This window comes from Hydra vulgaris, chromosome 09 (genome assembly GCF_038396675.1).
Source record: "Hydra vulgaris chromosome 09, alternate assembly HydraT2T_AEP".
Lineage (NCBI taxonomy): Eukaryota > Metazoa > Cnidaria > Hydrozoa > Anthoathecata > Hydridae > Hydra > Hydra vulgaris.
The window spans coordinates 29373037-29400368 of NC_088928.1; the positions used below are offsets into that span (position 1 = coordinate 29373037).

At 28.6% G+C, this 27332-nt stretch overlaps 3 protein-coding genes across 5 annotated transcripts; 1 reads left to right on the forward strand and 2 right to left on the reverse strand.

Annotated features, from left to right (window-relative positions):
• Positions 1–586: 586 nt before the first annotated feature.
• On the reverse strand, positions 587–4415 carry LOC136084692 (uncharacterized). Its single transcript, XM_065805253.1, has 2 exons — positions 1055–4415; positions 587–922 (listed from the first exon to the last, which is right to left on the reverse strand). Exon 1 carries the CDS (start codon positions 3674–3676, stop codon positions 2660–2662), a length of 1017 nt encoding a protein of 338 aa, XP_065661325.1. The 5' UTR covers positions 3677–4415; the 3' UTR covers positions 587–922; positions 1055–2659.
• Positions 4416–6120: 1705 nt separating this feature from the next.
• On the reverse strand, positions 6121–21841 carry LOC101239639 (mediator of RNA polymerase II transcription subunit 29). Of its 3 annotated transcripts, none has more exons than XM_065805254.1 (5): positions 21690–21841; positions 20169–20313; positions 12977–13032; positions 12713–12788; positions 6121–6767 (listed from the first exon to the last, which is right to left on the reverse strand). In XM_065805254.1, the coding sequence occupies exons 2-5, from the start codon at positions 20301–20303 to the stop codon at positions 6546–6548; spliced, it is 489 nt and encodes a 162-aa protein (XP_065661326.1). In that variant the 5' UTR covers positions 20304–20313; positions 21690–21841; the 3' UTR covers positions 6121–6545. The 3 variants fall into 3 exon arrangements, with proteins under 3 accessions (XP_065661326.1, XP_065661328.1, XP_065661327.1); XM_065805256.1 differs by lacking the exon at positions 21690–21841 and adding an exon at positions 21556–21688; XM_065805255.1 differs by lacking the exon at positions 21690–21841 and adding an exon at positions 21142–21287.
• Positions 21842–24766: 2925 nt separating this feature from the next.
• LOC136084693 (uncharacterized) lies at positions 24767–25968 on the forward strand. Its single transcript, XM_065805257.1, has 2 exons — positions 24767–25754; positions 25898–25968. The coding sequence occupies exon 1, from the start codon at positions 24818–24820 to the stop codon at positions 25601–25603; it is 786 nt and encodes a 261-aa protein (XP_065661329.1). The 5' UTR covers positions 24767–24817; the 3' UTR covers positions 25604–25754; positions 25898–25968.
• Positions 25969–27332: the final 1364 nt, after the last annotated feature.

Here is a 27332-nt window from a genome sequence, read left to right on the forward strand (position 1 = left end):
CTTGCTTTTTTTCAGTTGTGTGCCACCTTAAGGATTTATGGTACCGAAATTAAAAATTTTATTTACTTTTCAATTGACATCGACGAAAAGACTAACAGTTGAGCAGAATTAATTAAGTATACTCATTCTATTTATTTTTTTAATTAAAGGAATCAATGTATTCAATTATACAAATTTCTTTTGTGATATAGTTGGAGCAGGGGTTGTTTTTCCCTTTTGGGGCATATAGGTCAAGAGCTATAAAATCACCGTAAAAGTAATAAAAATTAACTTTAGTTAAGGAAAAAGAGCTTTTTTAATTGTCAGAGTCAACTAATACAAATTTATAAAAATCTAGAAACTATATTGGAATCCCAGGACTCGTTTCCCCCATTCGGGGGTAAATGGGCCAAGAGCAACAAAAACTCTGAAAAAGCATAAATATCAACTTTAACTAAAAATAAGAGCCTTTTCAAACTGTAAGTGTGAACAAATTCATAAAATCCTAAAAATATCTAAGAATCCAAGGGCTTTTTTCCCCCATTTGGGGCATTCCAATTTGGGTCAAAAGTAACAATTTCTAATTAAAAAGTATAAAAATTAACTTTAGTTTAAAAATAATCTTTTCATCCTATAAGAGTGAACAAAATCATAAAAATTTATGAAAATTCTATAAATATCTAAGAATCCTAGGGCTCGTTTCCCCATTTGGGGGAATTGGGACAAACAAAACACAATTTCTGCGAAAGCTGTAAAAAACAAGAGTTTTTTCTATTATTTTTTTATTATTAGAGTGAACATACTCATATACACTTATAAAAGTGAAGAAAATATGTAAGTGGGTCATAAGCAATAAAATCTCTGTGGAAACCATAAAAAACAACTTTAGTTGAAAACAAGAGCTTTTTCAATCTTTAAAGCATTTCAAAGAGTTCATATGGTCCTGAAAGTAAAATGTTAATAATAAATTCGATTATCATTAAAAAAATATAATAGATTTATCTTTGTTTACATTTAATAACAATCACAAGATTTTAAACTAATAAATACTAAAAAAAAATTTCAGTGATTATACCTTTTATAACAAGATCATATCTCCTTTATCAAAGTCAGATAACAGTGGAAATGTGTAAATAATTCCAGCTTTTGATTCATAAATAACATCATATAATGTTTGCTTGATTTTTTTCCCGACTTCCGCTATTCTAACAACATCTGCTTTGCACCAAAAATACTCTTCTTCATCAACTTCTTTTATTTTATGAAGAACAACTCGACCAACTAAACTACCTGGATCATCTAATAAAGTCGGTAAAAACTGGACCTTTTTTGTCTTGCAAGATGTGACATTCTAGAATCCTTTAACTTTCTAAACAACTCTTATTTTTGTTTCTTAATCAAGTCATTGCGTTGGATTTTTTCTTTTAGTGTATTGTTCCTTTGCTCTGGTGAAGGCAAGTTGCATGTGCGAATGATAGTTACCAAGTTCTCCATCAGCTCACTTGAATTTAAGTCAATACGTTTATTTCCAGAAATTTTAGTTTTAAAAAACAGCTTCAATGAACATTTTGCTCCCATTACATAACGATAAAAATCTAATTGACTTCTAATAACTTGCTTCCTTAAAGCACTATTATCAATTTATGAAGATTTATCTTCTGCTTCTTCTACTGTTAGCCAAATTTGTGATTTCAATTGAATAAGCACATTTACTATATTTGCTTTTTTTAGTGATGCTTTATTTCTGCGTCTGCTTTGAGTTGCTTTTTTATTCTCAACATTGACATTTTCTTTGAAATTAACTCTACTTGTCACTCTTTATTCTTTAATTTCATTTTTTCAACACTATGAGAAGCTGTTTCAATTAAAATGTTACGCTTTTCTTCTGATTTTGCATCCAGCCATGCTAAGGTTTTGTTTCGGTACCACATAGTATATGCTTGAATTGTTTGAATTTTGGCATTTGGTTTAGTTCGAATGAGTAGATCCAGAATTGCAAAATCACTTTCTGAAGCTTTGTTAGTCGTTGGTACATTTTCAGCAGCCTTTTGAATTTGATCATCTGAGTTCTAATATTTACCACCTGGAAACTGATCAATTGCTTGTCTTTCAAGTATTATTAGAAATGCATGGAAAATTATTTCTAATGATTGTTGCACCAAGACATCAAATTCTATATTGCCTGTATCCTCAAATAGTTTTTCATAAAGTTTATCTTTATGTATTTCAACATCTCTTGGGTCAAATACAGGTGTTGCATTGAGCATTGAAGAAGCATCTTTGGAAAGATCTGATAATTTCATTTTTAAACGAAATAAATACTTATTCATGCTAAGAATGTTTTTCTTTTCTTCAATAAGTCTCCAAAGAGGATTAGTAATAAGCTTATCAAAAATACCTAGTGCACAAGATTCAGCTAAAAATAATATATTTGATATATCTTCTTTAACTGCCTTCAGTAGATTATTGGGATTTGGCCACTGACACAAAAATTCTTTAATAGATTTAGAATGATAATACAGTGCAGCCACATTATAAAACAAAATGTTAAATCTATTGCCTAAAAAAGAAGCAAACATGCACTTATCTTCACCTTTTCTAATGAGAAAAGAATTGAAATATTCTGCTAGACCAGCTTCATCACTACCTTGTTTGTGGAATGCTTTACATGCAGTGCATATCAGTCTTGCAACCCCAGATTCAAAAGTTTTAAATGCAAAAGTGTTATCATGAGCATCACAATTTTTTCAAATGAATCTAGTACTTTATCTGTCTCAGTTGCAAAGTTTGCTAAAAGATGTAACTTGCATAAAAAGTTTGACATATCCTTAAATTCATTTTTCTGTTCAATTGTTAAACTATCCAAATGTTCTATAACTTTTAATAACAATAGCTCCCTCATTTCTTTGAACTTACTGTTAAATAGTGGATTGACAGAACCTAAATCTGACATAGTTGTTTTGAATGAACAAATTAACTTTGCAAAGTTTTTTTCCCTGTCCTTTGTGTCAAGAATATCACAAATATCATATAACATTTCTGTTAAAGAACTCAAAATTGATGCAGCATCTCCAGAGGCCATTTCTGATAGTCCAAATGATAGCATTCTACCGCTTTTGGTAGTCAACTGAAAGTTTTGATAATGTCTGTAATATTTGGTTGTTCCATCTCCATGTAAACAGTTTCCTGTGTCTTTTTCAATATTGTGTAACATCTCTTTTGATACTTGAAGCTGTGCAAGAATTAAAGCTTCTGACATAAATCTAGATCTTGTACCTACTGAGGGAAGTTTTGTAATTCCTTTTTTTGCAAGTTTCTTTAAAACAATTTTAATAACATCATTGACCTTGTTCATACTGACATTTAATGATAACAGCTCCATGATAACTTCTCGAATATCATTTGAATAACGTCCTCTTTCAAATGTTACAATTTTCTTATCTTCCAACAATTCTAAAAGACCATTTAAATAAATGTTTTCTTTGTTTAATGATTCAACTTTTTCACTAAGTTCTTTAACTTCTGACTTTAAAAAAGTGAGATTTTCAATTGACAAGAAGGAAATTGTTTCCTTTGTTTTACATAAATTATTTTTTACACAGCTTAATTTCTTTTCGAGATTTCTTTTTTGTTGACACAACATTTTAACTTTTGCATTACTATTTTCTAGCATTTGATTAAGATTATTGAATTCCATATTTAAAGTTTGAGATTTTTCAAATTGTGCTTTTAATGCATCAATTTCTTTTTCTTGTTTTTTCAACTTTATATCTCGATAAAAATTCTTCTTTCTTTTTTTTAGTGAGCAACCTAACTTTTTGAATCACTCTTTTTATTTTCGAAAACAAAGTAAGGTCATTTTTAGCAATTTGGAAATTGGAAAAAAAGTGTTGTTTAAAAACTGTGCACACATTGGCTAAGCTTTTGTCTTCTAAATTTTGATACCAGAAATACAGATCTCTATTTTGCATTTCAAACAGCTAGACATAAAAAACTAATTATATATCAGTCACATTAATAAGCGCTTTCTAAATATCCATGTTGATAACTATGTAGGTTAAACGGAATACCATAATGGAGTCTAGGGAAAGATCGAAAAACTGATGCAAAAGTGTATTTTGTAAATTGATAAGTCCAGATATAAAAAGCAAATGAATATAAAAACTAATATCAAATACTATTATTTAATAAGCTTAATATTCTTTTTTGAGGTGCTAGAATGCCAAAAAAGCAATGTAAGTCAGCATATTTACTTGTCAAAATGTGTAAACTAGCATAACTATGAAGAAAACGACTTGAAAAATTTTCTGGCATCTTTTTTAAGGAACTTCAAAGAACAACCTTCACAGAACAACATTTTTATTTAGCATTTGCCGAGGCATACAACGGGCAATTTGGTTTGAATAGTTAGCCTAAAAAGTTGCCGAAAAAATCGCGTTTATTTATATGATGAACTTGCGACACGGCAAAAGTCACGTGACTGAAGTCCCTACAAATATACTATTTATGCTAAAATACAAAGTGTGATTAGTTCCTTCACGATTTACAGAAAAGTTCTTTTATTCAATTACCAATAAGTTTAAAATAAGAGCAACTGGTAACTCGTACCCCGAAAAAGAAAAAACTCTCAGTTCTCTTATCACGGCCCCTATTTATCAGGCAACCAAAAAAGTTCGTGCGATTTTGCAGATCCATAAATAAATACACATAAAAACAGTTTTAATAAAGTTTATTCTGAAAAATAGTCTCCTTCAGTAAGAATAACTTTATCTCATCGTGAAACAAGCTGGTATATTCCATTTTTATAAAAGTCTTGAGTTTGGTAGCTAAAAAATTGAATTAACTCATTTTCGAGATCTTCTCTATTTCGAAACTGTCGATTCCTCATGTGATTGTCCAGGGCCAAAAACAGGTGATAATCGCTTGGCGCAAGGTCTGGTGAATACGTAGGGTGAGGTAGAATCTCCTATTGTAAACGTGCTAGAGTTTCCTGCGTGATTTTTGCGGTGTGCGGTCTGGCGTTGTCATTGTGGAATACAACACCTTTTCTGTTTGCCAAAGCTGCTTGTTTTTGATGAAGGGCAACCGAAACTCTGTCCAATTGGGCTGAGTATTTTTCAGCAGTAATGGTTTGTCCATTTGGTAGCAACTCATAGTGAACGATACCTGCTGTAGTCCACCATACACAGTAAAAGCTTTTGTTGGTGAATGCTTGGTTTAGGAGTCATCGGTACTGGGTAGCCAATGATATGTTCGTTTTTTGTTACAGTACATAATCCATTTTTCGTCGCACGTCAACATCCGGTCATAAAATGGCACTAAATTATGTCAGGAAAGCATCGAAGAACAAATGGTTAAGCGCTGTAGCTTGTTTGTTTCACTCAACTCATAAGGTACCCATTTGCTCAACTTCCAACGTTTTCCAAGTTGGTGCAAATGTAAACGAATAGTTTCATCACTCACATTAAATGTTAAGGCAAAGTCCTGACATGTTTGACTGGAGTCCTGCTCGATTGCCAGCTTGATATCCTCGTTGTTTACGATGGATGGTCTTCCAGATCTTGGTTCATCTTCAAGGTTTTCATTTCCAGAAGAAAATTTTTTAAACCACTTTTGACCCGTCTTTCTGCTATGGTACCTTCCCCAAAGGCAGCGCATATCTTACGACAAGCTTCTGCAGCTTTGGTTCCAAGTTTGAACTCATAAAGTAAACAGGCACGAATTATCGCATCTGACACAGCCATACTCCACTTAAGACTTTTAAATTTAAAACGCACTAATAAAACTTATGAAACACACTGATTGATTCTCCTTAAAACAAGCTTTAATTTATATGCAAAATTATCCCCCCACCACAACCAGTTTTTTTAATACATTTCTTAGAAATAGGCAATTAGGATAAACCGCACGAACTTTTTTGGTTGCCTGATATATAACAAATTAATTCCGAAATACACCTTAGTTACTATTCCTGAAAATATATTTTCTTTAAAATCAAAACTTAAAAATCTTGTTTTCAGTATAATGACAAAGAATTGTTCTAGTTCACTTGATAAATCAAAATTAAATCAATCTACAACGTGAGAAAAGTCGGATTTATATATCTATATATATCTATCTAAATATATCTTATTCAAAATATTAAATTATCAATTTATATTTTTATCATTTAAAATTAGATTTCATGTAATAATATTCAAAATCAGATTCAGGAAAAAAAAAAAGCAATAAAAATATTATTCAAATACAAAAAATTATTTCTATTTATCTTGAGTTTTAAACAAGATTGAAATATTTCAAAGTAATATTCAAAAACACATTCTTGAACACTTTGTTCATGTCTAGCAAATTATTCAATTCAAGAACACATTCTAATTGGTTCACATCTAGCAAAATATTTAATTCAAGAACACGTTCTACTTTGTTCATATCTAGCAAAATATTCAATTCAAGAACACGTTCATATCTAGCAAAATATTCAGTTCAAGAACACATTCTGCTTGGCTCATATCTAGCAAAATATTTAATTCAAGAACACGTTCTACTTTGTTCATATCAAGGAAAGTCTAGACAAGACTATCAGCAAACTCGCTTAACATATTTCGAAGCTGATCTGTAGCAACAACTTGTTTTTTAGCATTTGCTAAATATTGTGAATAAAAAAGGACACCATTCTGAGACGAAACTGCTTGCTGCGGTTGTTGTCTGTCAGTATTAAACAGAGGGAAAACATCAGGAGAAAAACGAGTTCCTGTTTGATATTGTATAACTGTGGAGTCTGCTAGAACCTGGAACCAAATAAAATGTACAATAAAAAAATCATATACATACAAATATATATATGCATATATATATATATATATATATATATATATATATATATATATATATATATATATATATATATATATATATATATATATATATATATATATATATATATATATATATATATATAGATTTAAATATACTCTGTATATAATATATAAAATACATTATGCATACATTTATTATATATAATAATTTATTTATTTGAATATGGTTTTACAGAAGAGTTCAGTTATGGCTTTACAGAAGTGTTTAGTTATGGGATTACAGAAGAGTTAACTCCATAATAAATAATGCCATTAGTTTATTTAAATATGACTTTATCGAACTTTTTACAACTGCATTCTCTTGCTGGAGTTTTGCAAATCGAATTTTTATTGTAATCACAATAAAGATTAACAAGTTTAGATTACCAAGGAAGATTATCAAGTTTAACAATTAGATTTTATATTAGAATTTTCTTTAGGTAAGTTGCCTTCACCAAAGCACAAAAAATCTTCACCTGCTCTAATAAAAGGTAATTCACTGTTTTTCAGGGTGGTAGCTCTCTTATCTAAAAATGGTAGGTTTCATATCTAAAAATTAAATTAATATCAATGTGTAATCAAATCGTTTTGCTATGAAATAGTCTCAGTCAGGAAAATCATACAACATTAACATGACAGCACCATGACTGGTTTAGATCATTAGCAACAGAAATCAAGTTGTTACAGGAACAGCATACCACCATGTTGAACCGAGTGAGATTTTTGGAAGACAATGATCAGAAAAAAACAAAAAAATCAAATACCAAATTATGACTTATTGACAAGTAATTCTAGCCCTTTTAATAAACAACCTCTTGCCACATTTGAAAGCGTATTGAAAATAAAGCTATACTAAGGAATATTGAACCATTTCAGAGATAGCTCAATGTTGCTTTATCTCAAACAATTAAGAAACAGCAAGAGTAAACACTCACTTGAATGACCAGGATACTATGGGTACATGGTAGTATGGGTACATGATAGTGTGGGTACAGGATAGGACTGGGAATTGTCAGTGTGAAGGACTTAATTAAGGCCTGTCCTTGCCTGATCCTGTGGCTGAGGGCAGATATGTGAAAAATGGAACTTAATGCAAACAAATGTAAAGTATTGACAATCAAAAAAATTATTCAAAACAACAATCTATCATAACAAATACAAAAGCAAGATAACAAATATACTTATTGTCTAGCAACCAAGAACTCGGAACTTTAATAACAAGCAATCTGAAATGGTCCAATCAAAGCATGCAGCAGTCAAAACTAGTGCAACACTTACTTCATTCAAGAAAATGATACCAGAATCTTTCAATGTTTAAAAGCCTCAAATTGAGTATGGCCTGCCCACATTATCTCCTATCCACATATATGATGAAAAAGTAATCAAACAAGTACAAGAAGAGCCACCAAACTATGCTATTTATTAAGGGGAAAAAAAAATGAAGTTTGATTAACCCTACTCATTATTCGAGAAAGCTTGAAGCACATGAGCAGATGCAAATTGGCACTTAAAGGAAAGCACGGATGTAGATATTACATTTTGGATGCACCCAACATACAAGCTTGGCAATTGATCTCGTAATTATCCTAGACCAGCTGGGCCAGTTAGGGGAAATAAGGAATGGTTTATCAAACAGCTCACTTTGATCACTATGAGAGAATACGTTTTATTAAACAGTGTTTGACATTTGAAACATTTGAAAACAATATGAAACTTTATATTCAACTGTCATTGTTGACCATTTTCCTTTGGTCACCGTTTTATGCCATAGCTCAATTTTATTATTATTATTATATATAATATATTATATACACTTATATACATATCATATATATACAATTACATTTACAATATGTTTTTGGATCTTGTCAAGAAGAGAAAGGACATCATTAGAAGAATATAAAAACAGTATTCCATAGAGACAAAACAAGAGACTGGTTTGAAAGGTCTTGAATGAAATCAGAATGAAAAGGAATTGACAAGTACTATAAGGAGAGGTTACCTTAGCAGATCCTAACTTTGCAATAAATTGCATCTACCGCTTCCATAAGAGGTCAGTAGTGAGTCATAAAGAGCTCAGTAAGAGTGTTACCATTCATCAATGTTGTTGTCGATCAAAAATATTGAGATATTTGTTATTGCAAAAACTCACAAAAACAGTTGACAACAATGATGAGTGCTCAATACTTGATGACTTAATAATAAAAAATGCAAAAAAATTTGTGATTTCAGTGCTTGACAAATAAAAATTGTTTTGCTTTCCTTGTAGTATCTAATTCAAAAAACATAAAAATTTGACAGCTTTATTTGACTGTTTTATTTTCAATTAGAGGTCAATCATACAGAAATGCAGAGAAATGATTATTGTAAATAAAGTTTCTAGCAGAAACACTAAAAAATTTAAGGAGTACTTTTCAGATATCTCAAGAAAACCAGTGGCATTCCACATTATAAACATGAGTTTCTTAGTAAACTTATAACATTTTTGAAATCAAAATATCAAAAGCTTATTTTCATTTAGTTATGTACAGGAAAAACTGGATTGATACAATTAGTTCTATACTTGTTATTTCCTGATAGTCATATCTTGGTTTGGTCAGTCATATGTTCTAGATCATATTTTGGTTCAATAAGAGGTAAAATATCTGAAAATTTGTTTTGAAAAAAAGTGAACAAAGTAGAAAAAAAAATGAACAAAGTGATGCAAAATTAGTGTTAAAATAAACAAATTTAAATGTTGAAACAAATTTAAATGTTAAAACCATGGCCTACTTAAAGTATATGGCCTAATATTCTGCATTTTTGCAGAAAAAATAGAAGGCCAGTTTTTTCGCGGTTTTGAATGAAAGTGCAATAATTGTACATTATAAATTAAAAGTTCTGTTAGTAGAACAACAAATATTGAAAGTTGTCTTGTTGTTGAATGTTGTCTTGTTGAATGTTGTCTTTTTGAGTATTTATTAAACAATTTAAAACAAGATGTAGTGACAGTATTTTCATTTAATGTCAATGAAGAATTACAAACCATAAAAAGTTACAAAAATTTTTGTCAATATCCATGAATACTTATGAACCATAAAAAGTTTAAATGATAAAGTTATTTGTAAATATGCTAAACTGTATGCCAACTAACTCATCTGTTATATGTGCAAAACATTTTCAAGCAAAAAATACTTTAAAACAAGGAGAGCGGGCTAAAAGATCCTGCCTAATAAAACAAGGATAGCATATTAAAAGATTCTGTTTGATAAAAGTGGGTATTGTTATAAAAGATTATAAACATTAGCCACTTTACATCAAGATGTAATGGACAAATAACCATCGCAAATAATTATGTATTTATGAGATTCTTGTAATGAGTCATCTGGTCATTTCTGTTCCAGAATGTTTAACATCGTAAAAACTAAAAAAATATTGAGCACACAATTTTAAATACATTGCTGGTAAGGTATGTAGCTACTAAATCTTAAAACTTAATTATCATGTTGATTTTACAAATTATTGTTTAATACCTGAAGTTATTGAGATACTTAATACCACATATTAAGCTATTTAATACCACAAGTTATTGCTTACATACCATAATTTATTTTTTACATATCATAAGTTATTGAGATTATTATATGAGTTGCTGAGAGCTTATATGAAAGTATTTTACAAGTGTTGTCTATCATCTTAACACAGTTTTTTTTATAGCCATAAAAATGCCCTGCACATGTATGTTTGAACACATTCCTACTTACATACAAATTCATGCAGAATCTCTTTTTTTTTGGTTTGTTTTGGCTTTTGAAGAACTTAAAAAAAATAAAGAAATAAAGCATACATTATATCACCATTAAAAAGTCCTTTGAAAGACTTTCCATTGCTTTCTTTATTGAAAATACATTTCAGTAATATTGGTGCAATACAATATGCAAAACTATTACTCAAAAGTGGCCCAAACGTTGCAAGATATCTGCTTAATATTTGAAGAAATGTATATACAGAAATATACAGAATACTCTGGTGAAACAGGTCTGAACTTTTCGAAAATGGTATACGATAGAAAATTTTTAAGAATATTCATTAAATAATAGGTACAATCCGTACATAAAACTGCCTCAGTTATAAAAATTTATAGTAATTGATTGAGAAATAAAACCATTAAAACTTTGACTTATTTTTTAACAGTGGTTTTGGTGTGCAAGCATAGTGTGCAATAATCATGCAAGTAATTTTTAAAGATTTAATAGATTGCTATCAGAAGTTTATTTTATGGAGTTGTGGATTTACTTTAAAATGTGATAAACTATCCAGACTTTCCCCATTTCAGTATACTAAATTCAAAGATGATGTTACAGTTAAACAGGAAATTATTTTAACAGCAGATTTATCTAAAACCTCAAAACTTGAAAATAAAATGTTAAACCCAAAAAAATTTAAACAAGATGATAAAAACCTAAACTTTAATTAGCTATGGCATTGTGGATAATATCTAATACAAATCTTTCTGCTCAGTTACAGTAGTTAAATAGCTCTTTTTGATTTAAGATCTTTTAAGTTATGATTATAATTGTGTCAGTAAGTTCGGACAGCATCAGTAGATGAGTTTAACTTTTGGTTACTTAAAATTTTGTGCTCCGAATAAGTTACTAAAATTAAAAGTTTATTTAAAGAATGGTGATATCCAATGGATTACCAATTAAAAATATTTTTTCAACAAATTTTTTAATCCAGTCATCCTCTTTGAAGATATCTCTGTCAGAAGTAGTAGAAAAGGCATCTTTTATATCCATATCACAGGTTACATAGCAAAAGGTTTAAAAATGGTTTAGTAAATGTTAACAGATAAACAATATATTGACAACTTATGCTTGTGAATCTTTTTCAATTTTAAACTTTTATTTGAATGTTATTATCAATACTGATTTGTCATTCTGAACAACTGCACATTTTGTTTTGAATTTATTTTGCTTGATTAAAACTTACTTTGTTCTGAGCATCTGATACTTAGAATAAATCTCTCACAAACCAGTAATATATTACAGTAATATATTTTATATATAACTAATATATTATTTAATATTAAAAAAAAGTAGCTACTGATAAAAATTGTGTGGATATTATAGTTAGTTTATAGTGTTATCTTTTTTTAGAGTTGATATAAATATAAAGTTAATATAAGATGTTTTTATTAATGTGGAATAACAAAATATATAAACTATATTCTTTGAGCAACATCAATTTTATTAAACAAAAATTTATTTTTATTAAAAAAAATTTCTGTTAGAAAATAATTTAAAATAATTTAAAATAATTTATCTCTTACTGAACAAAAAGTAGTTTCAAGAATAAAAATGTTTCTTATTCCTTTGTTTGTTTTGATTTTATAGCGTTTTTATTTTTTCAATGGCCTTCTATTTTTTCGGCAAAAATGCAAAATATTAGGCTTTTCTTTATACTTAAAGCCATGGTTATAACAAATGGCCATGGTTATAACAAATTTAAATGTTAAAATAAATTTAAGTGCAGTAGTGGTGTAGTGGTAGAGCGCTCGCTTCATAAGCCAGAGGTTCTGAGTTCGATTCCCACCACACCCCTGGTAGTACTGCCCTCAACTTATTTCTCCATGCAGCGGCCTTGTTCATCAAGTTTTGTGTTTCGGAATTATAGAGTTTCGGAAGAGGGTTATAACCACAAGTAGCCTCTTCATCTGTAGTGGGCTTCTTTGCCTTGGGGAGGTGAATTACAAAAAAAAAAAATGTTAAAACAAATTTAAATGTTAAAATAAATTTAAATGTTAATTTAGTAAAAATAGCAAAACTTTAAAAATTAACAACTACACTATATAAATGTAGTAAATTTTATGTAAAAAAAAAAAGAAAAAAAAAGATTACAAGCCATTGATGTACTTGGTCACTAATATTATAAAAATCCTCCATGCATTTATTCAACATTTGAACATCAGTTTGTCTAAACATTGAAAAAAAAATTGTATAATTACATAAAAATTAAATAAATTACATAAAATAAAATTATAAAATACAACTTAAATATATTGTTTTATTTTTAAAATACCTGTTTCCCAATAATAGAACTTTTTATTAAAATACCTGCATCATCTCCATTGCACATTTACAGTATTTAAGAAACAACAATACCTGCATTGTCCTATTGCAGTATTTTGTAAAACATAAACAGTATGTCGAATTAAATTCTAAATAAAAATATTTCATAAATATTTAAAAAAGTTTGATACATTTAATGTATAAAATATTATAACTTATGAAATCATTTAAAAAATTATTACAAACAAATTATGGTGGCAACATGGTAATAATAATGTTGATAATATTAAATAATAATGAATAATCAATAATTAACTAATCTTAAATTTTATCTCTTTTCTGTAATTTGATTATGTTATGAAAAACTACGATTATGATAATCATCTAATCTTGATTTTTCTTCTGCAATCATTTCAAGGTTGGTGTTAGTGTCGTAAAATTCAATTACTTTTTTGCAAAAAACCTCAATGAAAAAAACCTCAATGTATAATCCTATGTATACAATCCCATACATACTCAATGAGTTTTTCTACTTTATGTCTTTTATATCTAAAATTATCTAATCAAGCCACATAGGTGAAAGTTATTTTAACGGTTAAAAAGTTCAATGAACTTGTGACTTAACCAAATAATAAAAGGTTGGTCAAAAAATTTCTAAATAAAAGTGTCCAGCTGCTAAAATGTGTTTGTTAGAATAGCTTTTACTACTAACATCTCCTAGAAACTATATATAACTATATATAACTATATATAACGATATATATATTTATATATATATATATATATATATATATATATATATATATATATATACATATATATATACACATACCTAGACATATATATACATATATGTATATATATATATATATATATATATATATACACACATACATATACATATAAATACATATATATATATATATATATATATATATATATATATATATATATATATATATATATATATATATATATATATATATATATATATATATATATATATGTATATATATAGATCTATAGTTTGTTGGCTTTGGGAAGAGCGGAAGGAAAAAAGTGATTCTTACGCCAACACATACGTCACTTTTAATTACTTTTGACTTTCGTCCAACATTTCCGTGTTGGACGAAAGTCAAAACCATTAATTTAATTACAAATTAATTGTTATATAAAAAAACCACAAAAACGCAAATTTAATTGACCAGAATGTTTTTAAAAACATTCTGAATGTTTTTAAAACATTCTGAATGTTTTTAAAACATTCTGAATGTTTTTAAAACATTCTGAATGTTTTTAAAACATTCTGAATGTTTTTAACAATATAAACAATGTTTTTTTTTTTTTTTTTTAAATAAAATGTTTTTATTTTTATTTTTTTTAATAAAATGTTTTTATTTTTATTTTTTTTACTGTAAATCATGCGCGGAGTGTTGCTACATCGACTATCTTATAGCCTGACTCGCAAGGGAGTGCTGCTACATCGACTGACAAATAGCCTGACTCGCAAGGGAGTGCTGCTACATCAACTGACAAATAGCCTGACCCGCAAGGGAGTGCTGCTACATCGACTGAGGGTTTGGTTGGGGCAGGCAGTCTATCATTATTAAAAAAAAAAAAAATTCCGGTCTTGCATTTTAATTTTTACTTTTTGTCAACAAAATATGGAAAAAGCTTTCGGACAACATCTAAGGGTTCTATATATACACATACATATACATATATATACATATATATTTATATATATGTATATATATATATATATATATATATATATAAATATATATATATATAAATATATATATATATATATATATATATATATATATATATATATATATATATATATATATATATATATATATATATATATATATATATATATATATATATATATATATATATATATATATATATATATATAGTTCTATAGTTTGTTGGCTTTAGGAAGAGCGGAAGGAAAAAAGTGATTCTTACGCCAACACATACGTCACTTTTAATTACTTTTGACTTTCGTCCAACATTTCCGTGTTGGACGAAAGTAAAAACCATTAATTTAATTACAAATTAATCGTTTTTTAAAAAAACCACAAAAACGCAAATTTAATTGACCAGAATGTTTTTAAAAACATTCTGAATGTTTTTATAACATTTTGAATGTTTTTAACAATATAAACAATGTTTTTATTTTTATTTTTTTTAATAAAATGTTTTTATTTTTATTTTTTTTAATAAAATGTTTTTATTTTTATTTTTTTTACTGTAAATCATGCACGGAGTGTTGCTACATCGACTATCTTATAGCCTGACTCGCAAGGGAGTGCTGCTACATCGACTGACAAATAGCCTGACTCGCAAGGAAGTGCTGCTACATCGACTGACAAATAGCCTGACTCGCAAGGGAGTGCTGCTACATCGACTGACAAATAGCCTGACCCGCAAGGGAGTGCTGCTACATCGACTGAGGGTTTGGTTGGGGCAGGCAGTCTATCATTATTAAAAAAAAAAAATTCCGGTCTTGCATTTTAATTTTTACTTTTTGTCAACAAAATATCGAAAAAACTTTCGGACAACATCTAAGGGTTCTATATATATACATACATATATATATATATACCATATAACTGGTTGTCATAAATTTTTTCGTTTTTTTTTTGAAAAAAATAAAAAATTAAAAGGCAAGACTGGAATTTTTTTTTTTATTACTTGATAGACTGCCTGCCCCAACCAAACCCTCAGTCGATGTAGCAGCACTCCCTTGCGAGTCAGGCTATAAGATAGTCGACGTAGCAGCACTCCGTTGTGAGTCAGGCTATTTGTCAGTCAATATATATATATATATATATATATATATATATATATATATATATATATATATATATATATATAATTTTCATTATATTTACCTCTTGAGGCTAAGGGGTTCACTACAGTCGTGGAAACTTTTTTTTAAATTATTGTTAGAATTCTCTATCAACCTATTAACTTTTAAACACAATCCTTGATAAACAAATCTGCTACATGCAGAACCATGTTAAGGATAAACATGTTGGGGATTAAACTAAGTAATTCTTGCTTATGTAGCAACTGTCTACCTTATAACTTACACTGCAACCTTATAACTTAATTATATAATAAATCCTTCGTAAAATTAGCACTTGCTATTACCTCTTGGTACCTTGCTTTTTGTTTTCTTATTCTAATATCCTATTGATTCCCTATTTATATTCCCTATATTTATGTATCTCTTACCCATCAGCTTTTTGAGATAAAAAACTTTCGATTTTTATAAACATCAGCTTTACCCTAAAGCAAGTTTAACAACCCTACAAAATTTCATTTTATAATGAAAATCAATAATTTAAAACAATGTTCAAGGATAATCAGTATACTCAGTATACATTATCAAAAAATTTTAACTATTTGAAACTATTAGATATTGGAGGAAAAAAACTGAATAAAAGTTGCTTGGTGTGAAGAAAAAATAACAGTAAAAAGTGCTATTTGCTAAATTCACACAAAATTTATTTTGGCCAAACAAGGAACAATAGCTCACTTGAGCTATTGTTCCTTGTTTGGTAACTATGGTACTTGCAGAAAAAAAAAAGATGATGTAACAGTGACTCAAGCTTAACAGCTAAATCAGGTCCATCAACTAAACCCCATTTACATTGCTTTTGTATAAAAAAGAAAAAGTCAAACATAATAGCAGTATTGTATACAAAAACAAGATTTATAAGAAGAGAATGTAATCAGAAGTAAAAAATAGGAAGCATGATAAAGAGGTAACCTTAGCAGAAGCTAATTTCGGAATGGATTGATTATATAGTTTCCCTGAAAGGATACTAAAATTATTTGTTAATCATTAAGTAGAGGTGTTGTATTCTAGGTGTTAAGTAGAGGTTGTTGTATTGTGTTGTAAAGTAGGTTTGTTGCTTTTCATTAATGCAGCAATAACAACTTCATTGGTAGTAATTTACAGTAAGCAATTTAGCTTGATTTAAAATTCGCTTGTCACTGTTAGCTCCAAGCTATCACAGAAGAAACTCATATTAAAGTTTGAATGATCTAGGCTGTAACAGAGGAGAATCGCATTAAACTTTGGAGATGTGATGAAGAAAATCATTATGTTTTATTACATACTTTGGAAATAAGATGGAGAAAATCATTATCTTTATCATGATGGAGAAAATCATTATCTACCTAACAATCAAGTTTCCTTTTTATCAAAAATCATTATTCAATCACCCTAACATTTTTTCAATCTAATATTTTACCAAACTGTTTGAGTTCAATATTGGTATATTTTTATATCATTGTTTTATCCATATTACATTATTTATATATAAATATTATAATACTATCTTTGATTATATTTTTTATCGTACTTCTTTCTATTTTTATTAAAGTTCATTCATTTCTCTGGTTCTTTCTATTTTTATTAAAGTTCATTCATTTCTCTGGTTCTTTGTGGATAAAAATGTTATCCAATATAAAAATGCAACAAAACTAATTAATTAAAAGCACGAGAACAAAACTACTAAATTAAAAGCACAACCAAATTATATGTAATTAAATTTAAAAAATAAGTTTAACACTTGACCTAAAAAAATTAATAAGTACAATACCTTTAGAATCGTATTTGTTTAATTTAATTTTTAAAAACTAACTTTTAATTTTTACTATTGTTTATAATCAACAAATTTCATTCAAATTAATAAATATGCATATATTTATCATATTTATCTTATCCTTTATTTTAAAAAACTCTTTTATTATTAAAGTAATTAAAAAGATCTCTCTTTTTCAGAATAATTTTGAATGAATGAGTTTGAAATCTGAAAACTCAACTTAAAAATATTAATGATTTGTTAGAAAATTTAATTTTTAAGGAATTTCTTATACTTAGGTAACAATTGGCTTGTTTATTACATAAAAGAACACAAAAATTTTAATCTGAATTATGTTTTGCTCTGTGCTCTACCTAAAAATTAAGACAATGGTCACCCCTATTTAAAATTAGAATATTAGTCACCATATGTAAAAACTGGGACAATGGTCATCCTACATAAAAACTGGGAAAATGGTCACCCTATGTCAAAATTGAGACAATGGTCACCCTTTTTAAACTAGTCATTTGAACTTAGTGAATCATTAAACTTAAAAAAAGATAAAAAAAAAGATAAAGAAAAAAAAGAACAGATTTTTTTTCTTTATCGTAAAGGTATCTTAAGAAGTAAAAAGCACGCAGAAAAATAATTGGTGAAACCTTTGGAGTAAAAATGTTCTGTTGAAATTTCTCTATGGAGGGCAAGGTGATTAAATTAGTTGAACAAAAAAAGATTGTATCAACCTTTTTGTTGTTGTGCCAAGAAAAAAAATTATTTTAAATTTAAAAAAACCGGAACCAAAACATCATAAATAACATTTGTACATACTAGCATTTGTACATAATCTTCTACATTTGAGTTAATTCTCAATTTAAACAGTTTTATGGCAAATAGAATCAGCATAAAAGGAAAAAGACTCAGGTTTTGACTTTACTAATTCATTGCCTTTGAGAAAAGCAGCTAAATTATTTAATACATCAAAGTCTAAAGCATTGGAACTTTAATCTGAAAAGAGAATATTATTACTCCCAGAAAAAACGAATATTGTTAGAATTAATATAGAAATAATACAATTATCAACTTAGTCAGCAATTGCCAGGTATAAAGAACTTTGTAAGTGTCTAAACATAAACTATCATTCAATAAATATGAACTTTGATTTGTGTTTAGTGTTGGAAACTTCTTTACAATTTAAATAGATTTTTTGTGGAATTCAAAAAAGAACACTCAGCTTAAAATAAGATTTCCAAATTTGAACAGTTATAGCCAAAACAGATGATCTATTAAGGTCAAAATTGAATCCATGCTTTATGTATCTGTACATTTGCCAAAATCTAAAGCTTATGTTTAGTACAGTTAACTGAAGAAGAATTACAACTAACTTATTAAAAAAATTGTTTTAAGAGCAGAGCTTTTTAGTTACACATCTACAGTGAATTTATTAAAAAACTGTGACAAGCTTGATACCATAACATGTCACTCTATTGCTAAAGTACAAGGTAAAGATTTTAATAAATTAAAGTCATCAATACCTCCAAATGAACTTATTGTTTTGATTGTTTGATCAAAAAACTTCAAATTTATCATACAAGGTAAAATTTAGAATTATTACTGAAACCAATAACATCTTAGGTTAATATCATGATTATCATCATTTATATAAGAAAGTATTTTGTACAAATAACTACTTTCTTATATACATGTTGTTGGATTTTATTATTGTATAATGAAAAGAAATGTCATATTTAAAATGATCAGTACAAAAATTGCAAGTATTTTTTAAATTTATGCCAACATGCTAAAAATTGTGGATGCTATTCAAATGTAACTTCTTAGCAACACCACATGAAAAGTTGCTATGTAATAGCATTGGTGAAAAAGTTAAAAAACTTGTTACCAATGCTAGTCTTCATTGTCTAATCAATAAAAATCATTGTCTAATTCTGAAAGAAATGTTCAGTTTTCTAAAGATAAAACCCACTTTTGGTTTTTAAAAGGCTAAGATATTTTTTCAGTCCATAAATCTTTGACTTCTGATTTAATAATGCAAAAACCTTATGGTATAAGAAGTTTATATCAATTTATTCGACAGGATGCAACAAATATTTGTGTCAAAAGAGCCTCTGAGCAAAAGGAACATTTAGCTCAACTGATTCAATACAATATCTTCAAGAAATCATAGCAGGAAAACATTATATTTGCAAATATGAGATGCTTAAGTGGATTAGCTTAGTATTAGAAGTTGATGATAATGAGATAATGAAGACACCCTTGTAAAACTTATGCATCCACATTTACCCAACACTTTGTTCTAATGGTCTAGGAGAGACAGTTATTATTAGGCTCCTAAACCTCATATCCTAATTATTTCAATACCTTTAATCATCAAAGACAGACCACAAATACCAAATAGACACAAATGATAGATTAAAATATTTTGAAGATAACTCAGCCACATGTTTTTTCATGTATTAATAATGGATTTTTTATGGTAATAGATGTTTCCAAAATTAACAATTTTTCACAGCCACATGTTTTTTTTATTATTATTCAAATTTGTGAGATTATTTATGAAAATTCTCAAAAAACCCAATTTAGCACCAAAACAATCTTGAAACAACTTTTAACTATTTTAGAATAATTGAACACAAGTAATGAATATTAAAAAAACATACCGTTACAGACTCTCTTAAAAGTGGTAAAAGTCCTTGATATTTTACTAACGGATCCGTATCTGTTAATGTTTGCTGACATGCTTGTGAAGGAGCCAGTGGAGTCGGATGAACTTGAGAGGATGTACTAGATGCCATTAATAAGTTACTACATTGAATAAAATCTTTAAAGTGTAAAACATTTGTCACACAGATTATTATAAAACATTTGTGTTACACAGATCATTAGAAAACATTTGTCATACAGATCATTGCAAAATATTTGTCACACAGATCATTATAAAACATTTGTCACACAGATCATTATAAAACATTTGTTACACAAATCATTATAAAACATTTGTCACACAGATCATTATAAAACATTTGTTACACAGATCATTATAAAACATTTGTGATACAAATCTCACACAGATCATTACAAAACATTTGTCACAAGATTATTATAAAACATTTGTCATGCAGATCATTATAAAACATTTGTGTTACAAAAAAAATTTTATCTACAAAATTTTAATCAATAATATTTTAATAGCCAGCAACTGCGTTTAACTTTATTTTAAATCTATTTTATTAGGCTTCAAAAAATTTAAATTTTATTTCTTATTATATTATAGAAATTTTATATTAACTCTATATTATACTAAAAAGACTTAAACAGTGCACATGTATGGAATTCTACTGATTTGTAAGGAACAGAGCAGAATTTGAAACTTTACTTCAAGTTTAAGATTGCTGAGAGTATTTAAAAGTACTAGTCAAAATTATAGCACAACCTCTTAAAATAAGATTGTCATGTCAAATTTTTGAATGCATTAACCATATTGTTGAGAAGTACTGTATTTTTAAAATGCGTTTACATTAGTCATTTATAACGTGCGCATAAAATTAAAAATTTCGTTTATTATTTATAATAGAAGTAAACTATTTTATAAAAATTTACAAAAAATGTTGGTCAAATTTATAGCATACTCACATTCATGCATAATTTTGACAGTGTGTATGATTAAATGCATTGACACATTGTTGTGTCATTTATTTAAAATAGCTCTGAGCGGCGACAATTTGCTGATATTGCTAAACGTGCTAAAACTTCCAGAAAATATATCAACAATATTGCTGATAAAGTTATATTGAATTTACCAATGAAAATTCAACCAGGTCAAGGACATCATAGATGCACTAATTATTCAGAAGACTGTACTGTTTAACTCCAAAGCAAGTTTTCTATTTGAATCGTACTGATTCAAGTAGAAAAATTGCTATGGAGTTGAATGCTGCAAAAGAAAAAACCATTAGTGCAAGAACAGTTCGTCGTCGTTTGGTTGAAAAGTTACACACAGAAACGATGTTGTTATTGAAAATAGGCTTAGAAAAAGAAGACACTCACTTGGTGTAAAAACTATGTTGATTGGACTCAAAATCAATGGTATCGTGTAATATTTAGTGACGAATCACATTTTGAAGTCATAAATAGAAAGAATCATAAGTTTATACGCCGTCTTCCTAATAAAAAAGATTTACCATTTAACTTTACAACAAGAGCACAAGGTGGTGATGGAACTATTTCTGTATGGGGATGTTTTTCTCCAAATGGAATATTCAGATAAAAAAAATATTTATAACTTTTCATTCAACCCTCCATTAAATTTTTATCATTCAATTTTTAATTTACATTTGTGCTATAATTTTGGCCAGTACTTTATATATACGACCCTCGGAATTAGGTCGGCATTCGGCAATGCCAACCTAACCTGCCGACACTGTGCCGACTTTGTTTTATGGTAACCCCTTTGTGTCAAATTTCTTCTGCCGACCTAATCGCCGACCTCTAACAATAATAAGTCGGCAATTTATATATATATATATATATATATATATATATATATATATATATATATATATATATATATATATATATATATATATATATATAATAAGAGACTCTTAGATTCTTTTCTGAATTGTTCCAAAGAGATGTTTTGAATATTTATTTTTTTTGTAATAAATTTTGAAAAGTGTTTCCATAGAAACGGTCCACTGTGTTGGATTTGGTAAGAAATTAGTTTTAAATTAGTTTTTGGTACAATAAAGTTGTTAATTGAAAATTTAGTAGGGTACTTGTGCGAGATTTCACTAAAGTTTGACTAAAATACAATAGGAGAAAGCCCATGTTTTATTTTAAACATGAATTGTAGAACTTGATGTATATTAAGTTTATAGATACTTAAGGCACCAAGCTTCCTTAAAAGAGTTTCGCAATGAAAAGTTATGTGTGCACCAAATACAATCCTGCTTCGTGTTTTTGCTTACTATAAAGGTTTTTTAATTTACTATAATTAGTACTATCCCATACAATATTACAGTAAGAGATAAAACTATGAATAAATGAAAAGTATATTTTATTCAAGGAAGCAGTGTTAAGATATGGTTTAGTTTTATATAATATGGAAATATTTATTGAGATTTTATTTTCTGTGTATTTTATATGTGGTTTCCATGACAAATTTTAATCTAGTATTACTCCTAAAAAATTAACGATTGGTTCCCTTTTAATAAATGTTTTATTGATTAAAAGATTAGGTAATTTTAGAGGAACATCGTCACCTTTACTAGGTTTGGAGAATAAAATAAATTTAGTTTTTTCTACATTTAACGAAAACCTATTACTTGTAAACTACTCGTTTATTTTTAATTGCCCGCATGCTTTTATGTCCGCCACTCTGAATTTTTTTGTTCCTATGAAGATACCTACCAAATATTTGTAAATAAAAAAAACTTTAATTCATCTATCAAGAGGTGTTTGAAAAATTGCTTTTTATGTGCACCCAAGCCCCAAAAAGGTTTAGTGAGTGTGTGCTGGAAAAAAAATTATAATTTTTTTTTGTAATTTGATTGAATATATTGGTGAGAGTCAATCATAAAAGATTTTTGGTGCGCGCAAATTTTCTGGTACTCCAACAAATATATAAACCTAATTTTTTTTTTCGGTTTTGGTTTTGGTTTGATTTGAAAGTTTAGGTTTTTTTTTAAACTTTTATTGGTTAAAATATTTTTAGAATCAAGATGTCTATGAGCTATTTTAAGTGATACACTGTTTCCTAGCAAACACTGTTTCCTAGCAAACACTGTTTCCTAGCAAACACTGTTTCCTAGCAAACACTGTTTCCTAGCAAACACTGTTTCCTAGCAAACACTGTTTCCTAGCAAACACTGTTTCCTAGCAAACACTGTTTCCTAGCAAACACTGTTTCCTAGCAAACACTGTTTCCTAGCAAAATCAAAATGTTAAAATATATTACTTTACTTTATATTGCTATCACTAATTCTCTAAGATTTATGTTTATAAAGGTTTTGTAAATTATACAATTTAGAATGATTGGTCAAAGAACAAATGATTACAGAATGATTGGTCAAAATTCAAAACAAGAACGAGTTTAACTTCTGAACCAATCAAAAATATTCCTAATTTAAAAGAAACTTTTTCAAAATGCCCTCACTGTTTTGCTTTTGTTGGTATATTTAAATTTGAGTTGATTAAAAGATATTTAAATGAGGAATAAATTTTTTGATAAAATAGTAACAAAATTATAAAACTTAATTTAATTTAAAGGAAAGGAATATTTTTATCCATGTGGAAAAAAGAAAAAGTTAAAAACTTAGTTAATCATGCATTGAAAGGTAATGGGGACTTAAAGTGTGCAAAAAAAATGGTAGTTCATATTCTTGAACATAAAATGGAAAAGAAAAATATTCTTAGTGAACAGAAAATGATGCTTTCAACTGGTGGAAACAAACTTACAGTTTAAGTTGATGTATCAGATAATGGAACTCATCGCAGAACCATAGCATCTGTATCTCTTGAAACTATTATGCAGTTACAAGTTGCAATTGATCTTAGCGATAATGAAACCAAACTATTTTGCTCCAAGCTGAGACGTGGGATAAAGCAGTTTTGAGACCAATTATGATGCTCTACAAATTTTGTTTGAGGAACCAGGTGGTTATTTGGTTGAGAGATGTTGTTATAGTGAAAGACACATCTGATTTTGTTAAGTTGATAACTAATAACAGAGGACTTGATCTTTATAAAACTTTAGTACGAGTGTCAATGGATTCTGGAGGTGGGTTTATAAGGATGTGTTAATGTCTTTCAAAAACTTTTGAGCCCTTTTCCAAATTTATAATATACTTTAAAGTTTAATAACTCTGTAAATTAATAAAAAGTTAAATTTCCACACTAGACAACAATTTAATGATTCCAAATTAATGTCCTTTTTGCTCTAAACTCAATATTAACAAAGTTATTGAGGTTTAAAGTTTTTGATTTGACCTGTCACCTAACACGTGCATGTAGATTTAGTAAACACGCGTTTTTCAAACGTTTCAAAACTTTAAAGGCTTTTAACTTTAAACTTCTTTGTTTTAATAGATAGAGTGATTAGCACTGTCTCTAGAAACTGCAACAACTTACCCATATATATTAGGTTGTCAGGTCTTGTTTAACGTAATTTCGATTCCTTGCGGTAATTTCGATAATTTCGATTCCTTTCGAAATTTTACTTTTTTTTTTATTATTTCAGATAACTAAATGAGATTCACAAAGCAGCTGTCAGCTTGATTTTGATACAGTTCTCACTCTGGCCTGCATCATGTCAAATCTTCCTTTCAATATTGTGGAAACTCCAGGAATGAAGTTGCTCTTGAACTATTTGGCACCAAAAGCAATCATAAAAACACCAAAAACACTTGCTACAACAAAGCTTGACATGATTCATCATAATGTTGAAAAGGCAATAACCAATCAACTTGAGGAAGAAGTACCAGAATGTGAAAGTGTAGCTTTTACATCAGATGGTTGGACTGCAAAAAATGGTGATCCTTTTGAATCTCTCACACTCCATTACATCAACAGTAATTTTGAGTTGAAAAAGTACAGTTTGGACTGCCAGGCTCATTTAAATAGGAAAACAGGTCCTTTACTTGCCAAAGGATTAGACACTATGATTTCAAAATATGAAGTCTTGGCAAGGCCTGACCTAGAAAGAACATGTGTGACTGATGGTGCAGCTAACATGAAGGCAGCTGTCAGTTTATCAACTTTATTGGACAAGCAATTGGTGTGTGTTGATCACATGTTGAACAATTGTTTGAAAGACACATTAGAAAATGGTGAGGTTAAGGTAATTGTTGATAAGTGCAAGAGACTTGCTCAAAGGACACATCAAAGCACTAAGGATTGGTATGAAATCAAACAAGAATGTGAATCTCTAGGGTGTAATCCAATCAAGCTAATCCAACCAGTGCAAACAAGATGGAATTCAAATGCAATGCTGTTCAAGTCAGTGTTAAGAAATGAGCAAGGTTTGAAGTCTGTCAGAGATAACAGCCTGAATGCAAACTTGACAATACTTATACCAAGTGATGAAGATTTTTAAGTAATTGCAGAACTTCATCCTTTCTTGGCAAAATGTCAAGAATACTCAGAGATTTGGTCCTCAGATAAAACACCTACAGTTCACAAAATCAAGCAACACCTCTTTTCATTGATTACTATGTGCCATAGGACAGTTACACAAAATACTTCAGGTAAAAAATATTTTTTTGTAATTCTTTCGATTCTTACTAATAATTTCGATAATTATCAACAAATTTCGATTCTTTCGATTCTTTCGAATAATTATCAACAAATTATGCAATTTTGATTATTTATATTTTTTTTTCTTTTCCAGGTTCAAGAATTGCTAAAGATGCAATGACCAGGTTTATAGAATACTTGGAAACTAGGATTCCAGATAAAGGCATTGAAGTTAATGACTTTAATCTCGCAAGTGTGTTTGATCCATTTTATAGAGGTTATTCTATCACATTAATCAAGGGCAACAAAGATCATTTAAATGGAATAATAGACCAACTGGTAGACAATCATCCAACTACCAGAGAATACAATGAGGCTTATGAGGCTTCATTACCTTCTGCACAGCCAAACTTAGATGAAGATATGGATGACTTTGAGAGAATGGCCATGGAAAATGATGGAAATGATGCACCAACTTTGGCAGGACCATCAGAGCCTCCTCTAAAGGTAGATATTCATTTTTATTAATAATAATTTCGATTCTTATAAATATTTCCGATACTTATAAATATTTTTTCGATTCTTTGCGGTAAATTCAAATTCAAATTTTTCTTTTAGATGGAATTTAAGAGGTACTTGTCTATGCAAAAATCAGCTAAGGATGTGAAGGTTTTGGAATGGTGGAAGGTCAATCAAAAGGAACTGCCATTACTAGCTGCATGGCAAGGAAGTACTTGTGTCCACCAGTGACTTCATGCTCTTCAGAAAGGCTATTTTCATTAGGAGGAAATATTATTAGTGATAAAAGACACAATATGAAGCCAGAGACCCTTCAAAAAATAATGTTCATAAAAGAAAACTTTCCACTAGTCAAATCAAAAATAAGGTCCTGGGACAAAAAATGCCCTGGTGAACCAGGCTATCAGTCTCAACCTCTACCATCCACCTCTCAAGATCAACCTCTACCATCCACCTCTCAAGATCAACCTCTACCATCAACTTCACAGACTCAACCTCTACCATCACCTTCTCAGACTCAACCTCAACCTCAACCATCTCCATCTACACCAACCCAATAAACCAAACAGACAAAAATGAAAAGTTTTTTGAAATCAAATGAATCACAGTCTCAAAGTCTACTACAAAGAGCTAAAAAAAGGAAACTTGTACTTGAATCACCAATGAAAAAATCACCAATGAAAAAAAACCCTATATATGATGCATCTAAAGATTTATTTAATACTGAAGCTAGTGATAGTTCTACTAGCGTAGCTTATAGCAGTGCTAGTAGTAGTCGCAAGGACAGTGTCACTGATCTCACTGATAGTGATTTAGAATAACTGTATTTTTCAACTGTATTTTTGAAAATAAAAATTAAAAAAATTCAAGTTTTTCAATTCTTAGTAACAATTTCGATTCTTTGTAGCATTTTCGATTTTTTGCGATATTTCCCGCTAAGAACCGAAATTGGAACCAAAATTTACGGTAATTTCGATTATTGCTTAAAATTAGGAATCGAAAAAAACCGAAGTTATCGGTTCTTTATCAGAATCGGAATTTACCGTAATTTCGATTCTTTCTTAAAATAA

Excerpts from the sequence above, each read along its gene's own strand:
- LOC136084693 (XM_065805257.1), top strand. The coding sequence starts at position 24,818 with ATGTCAAATCTTCCTTTCAATATTGTGGAAACTCCAGGAATGAAGTTG.
- LOC101239639 (XM_065805254.1), bottom strand. The coding sequence starts at position 20,303 with ATGGCATCTAGTACATCCTCTCAAGTTCATCCGACTCCACTGGCTCCT. Across the intron at positions 13,033-20,168 it reads TTTTAAGAGAGTCTGTAACG|AATTTAATTCGACATACTGT; the intron begins GTATGTTTTTTT and ends ATTTTTATTTAG. Across the intron at positions 6,768-12,712 it reads ACCAAGTACATCAATGGCTT|GTTCTAGCAGACTCCACAGT; the intron begins GTAATCTTTTTT and ends ATTTGGTTCCAG.
- LOC136084692 (XM_065805253.1), bottom strand. The coding sequence starts at position 3,676 with ATGGAATTCAATAATCTTAATCAAATGCTAGAAAATAGTAATGCAAAA.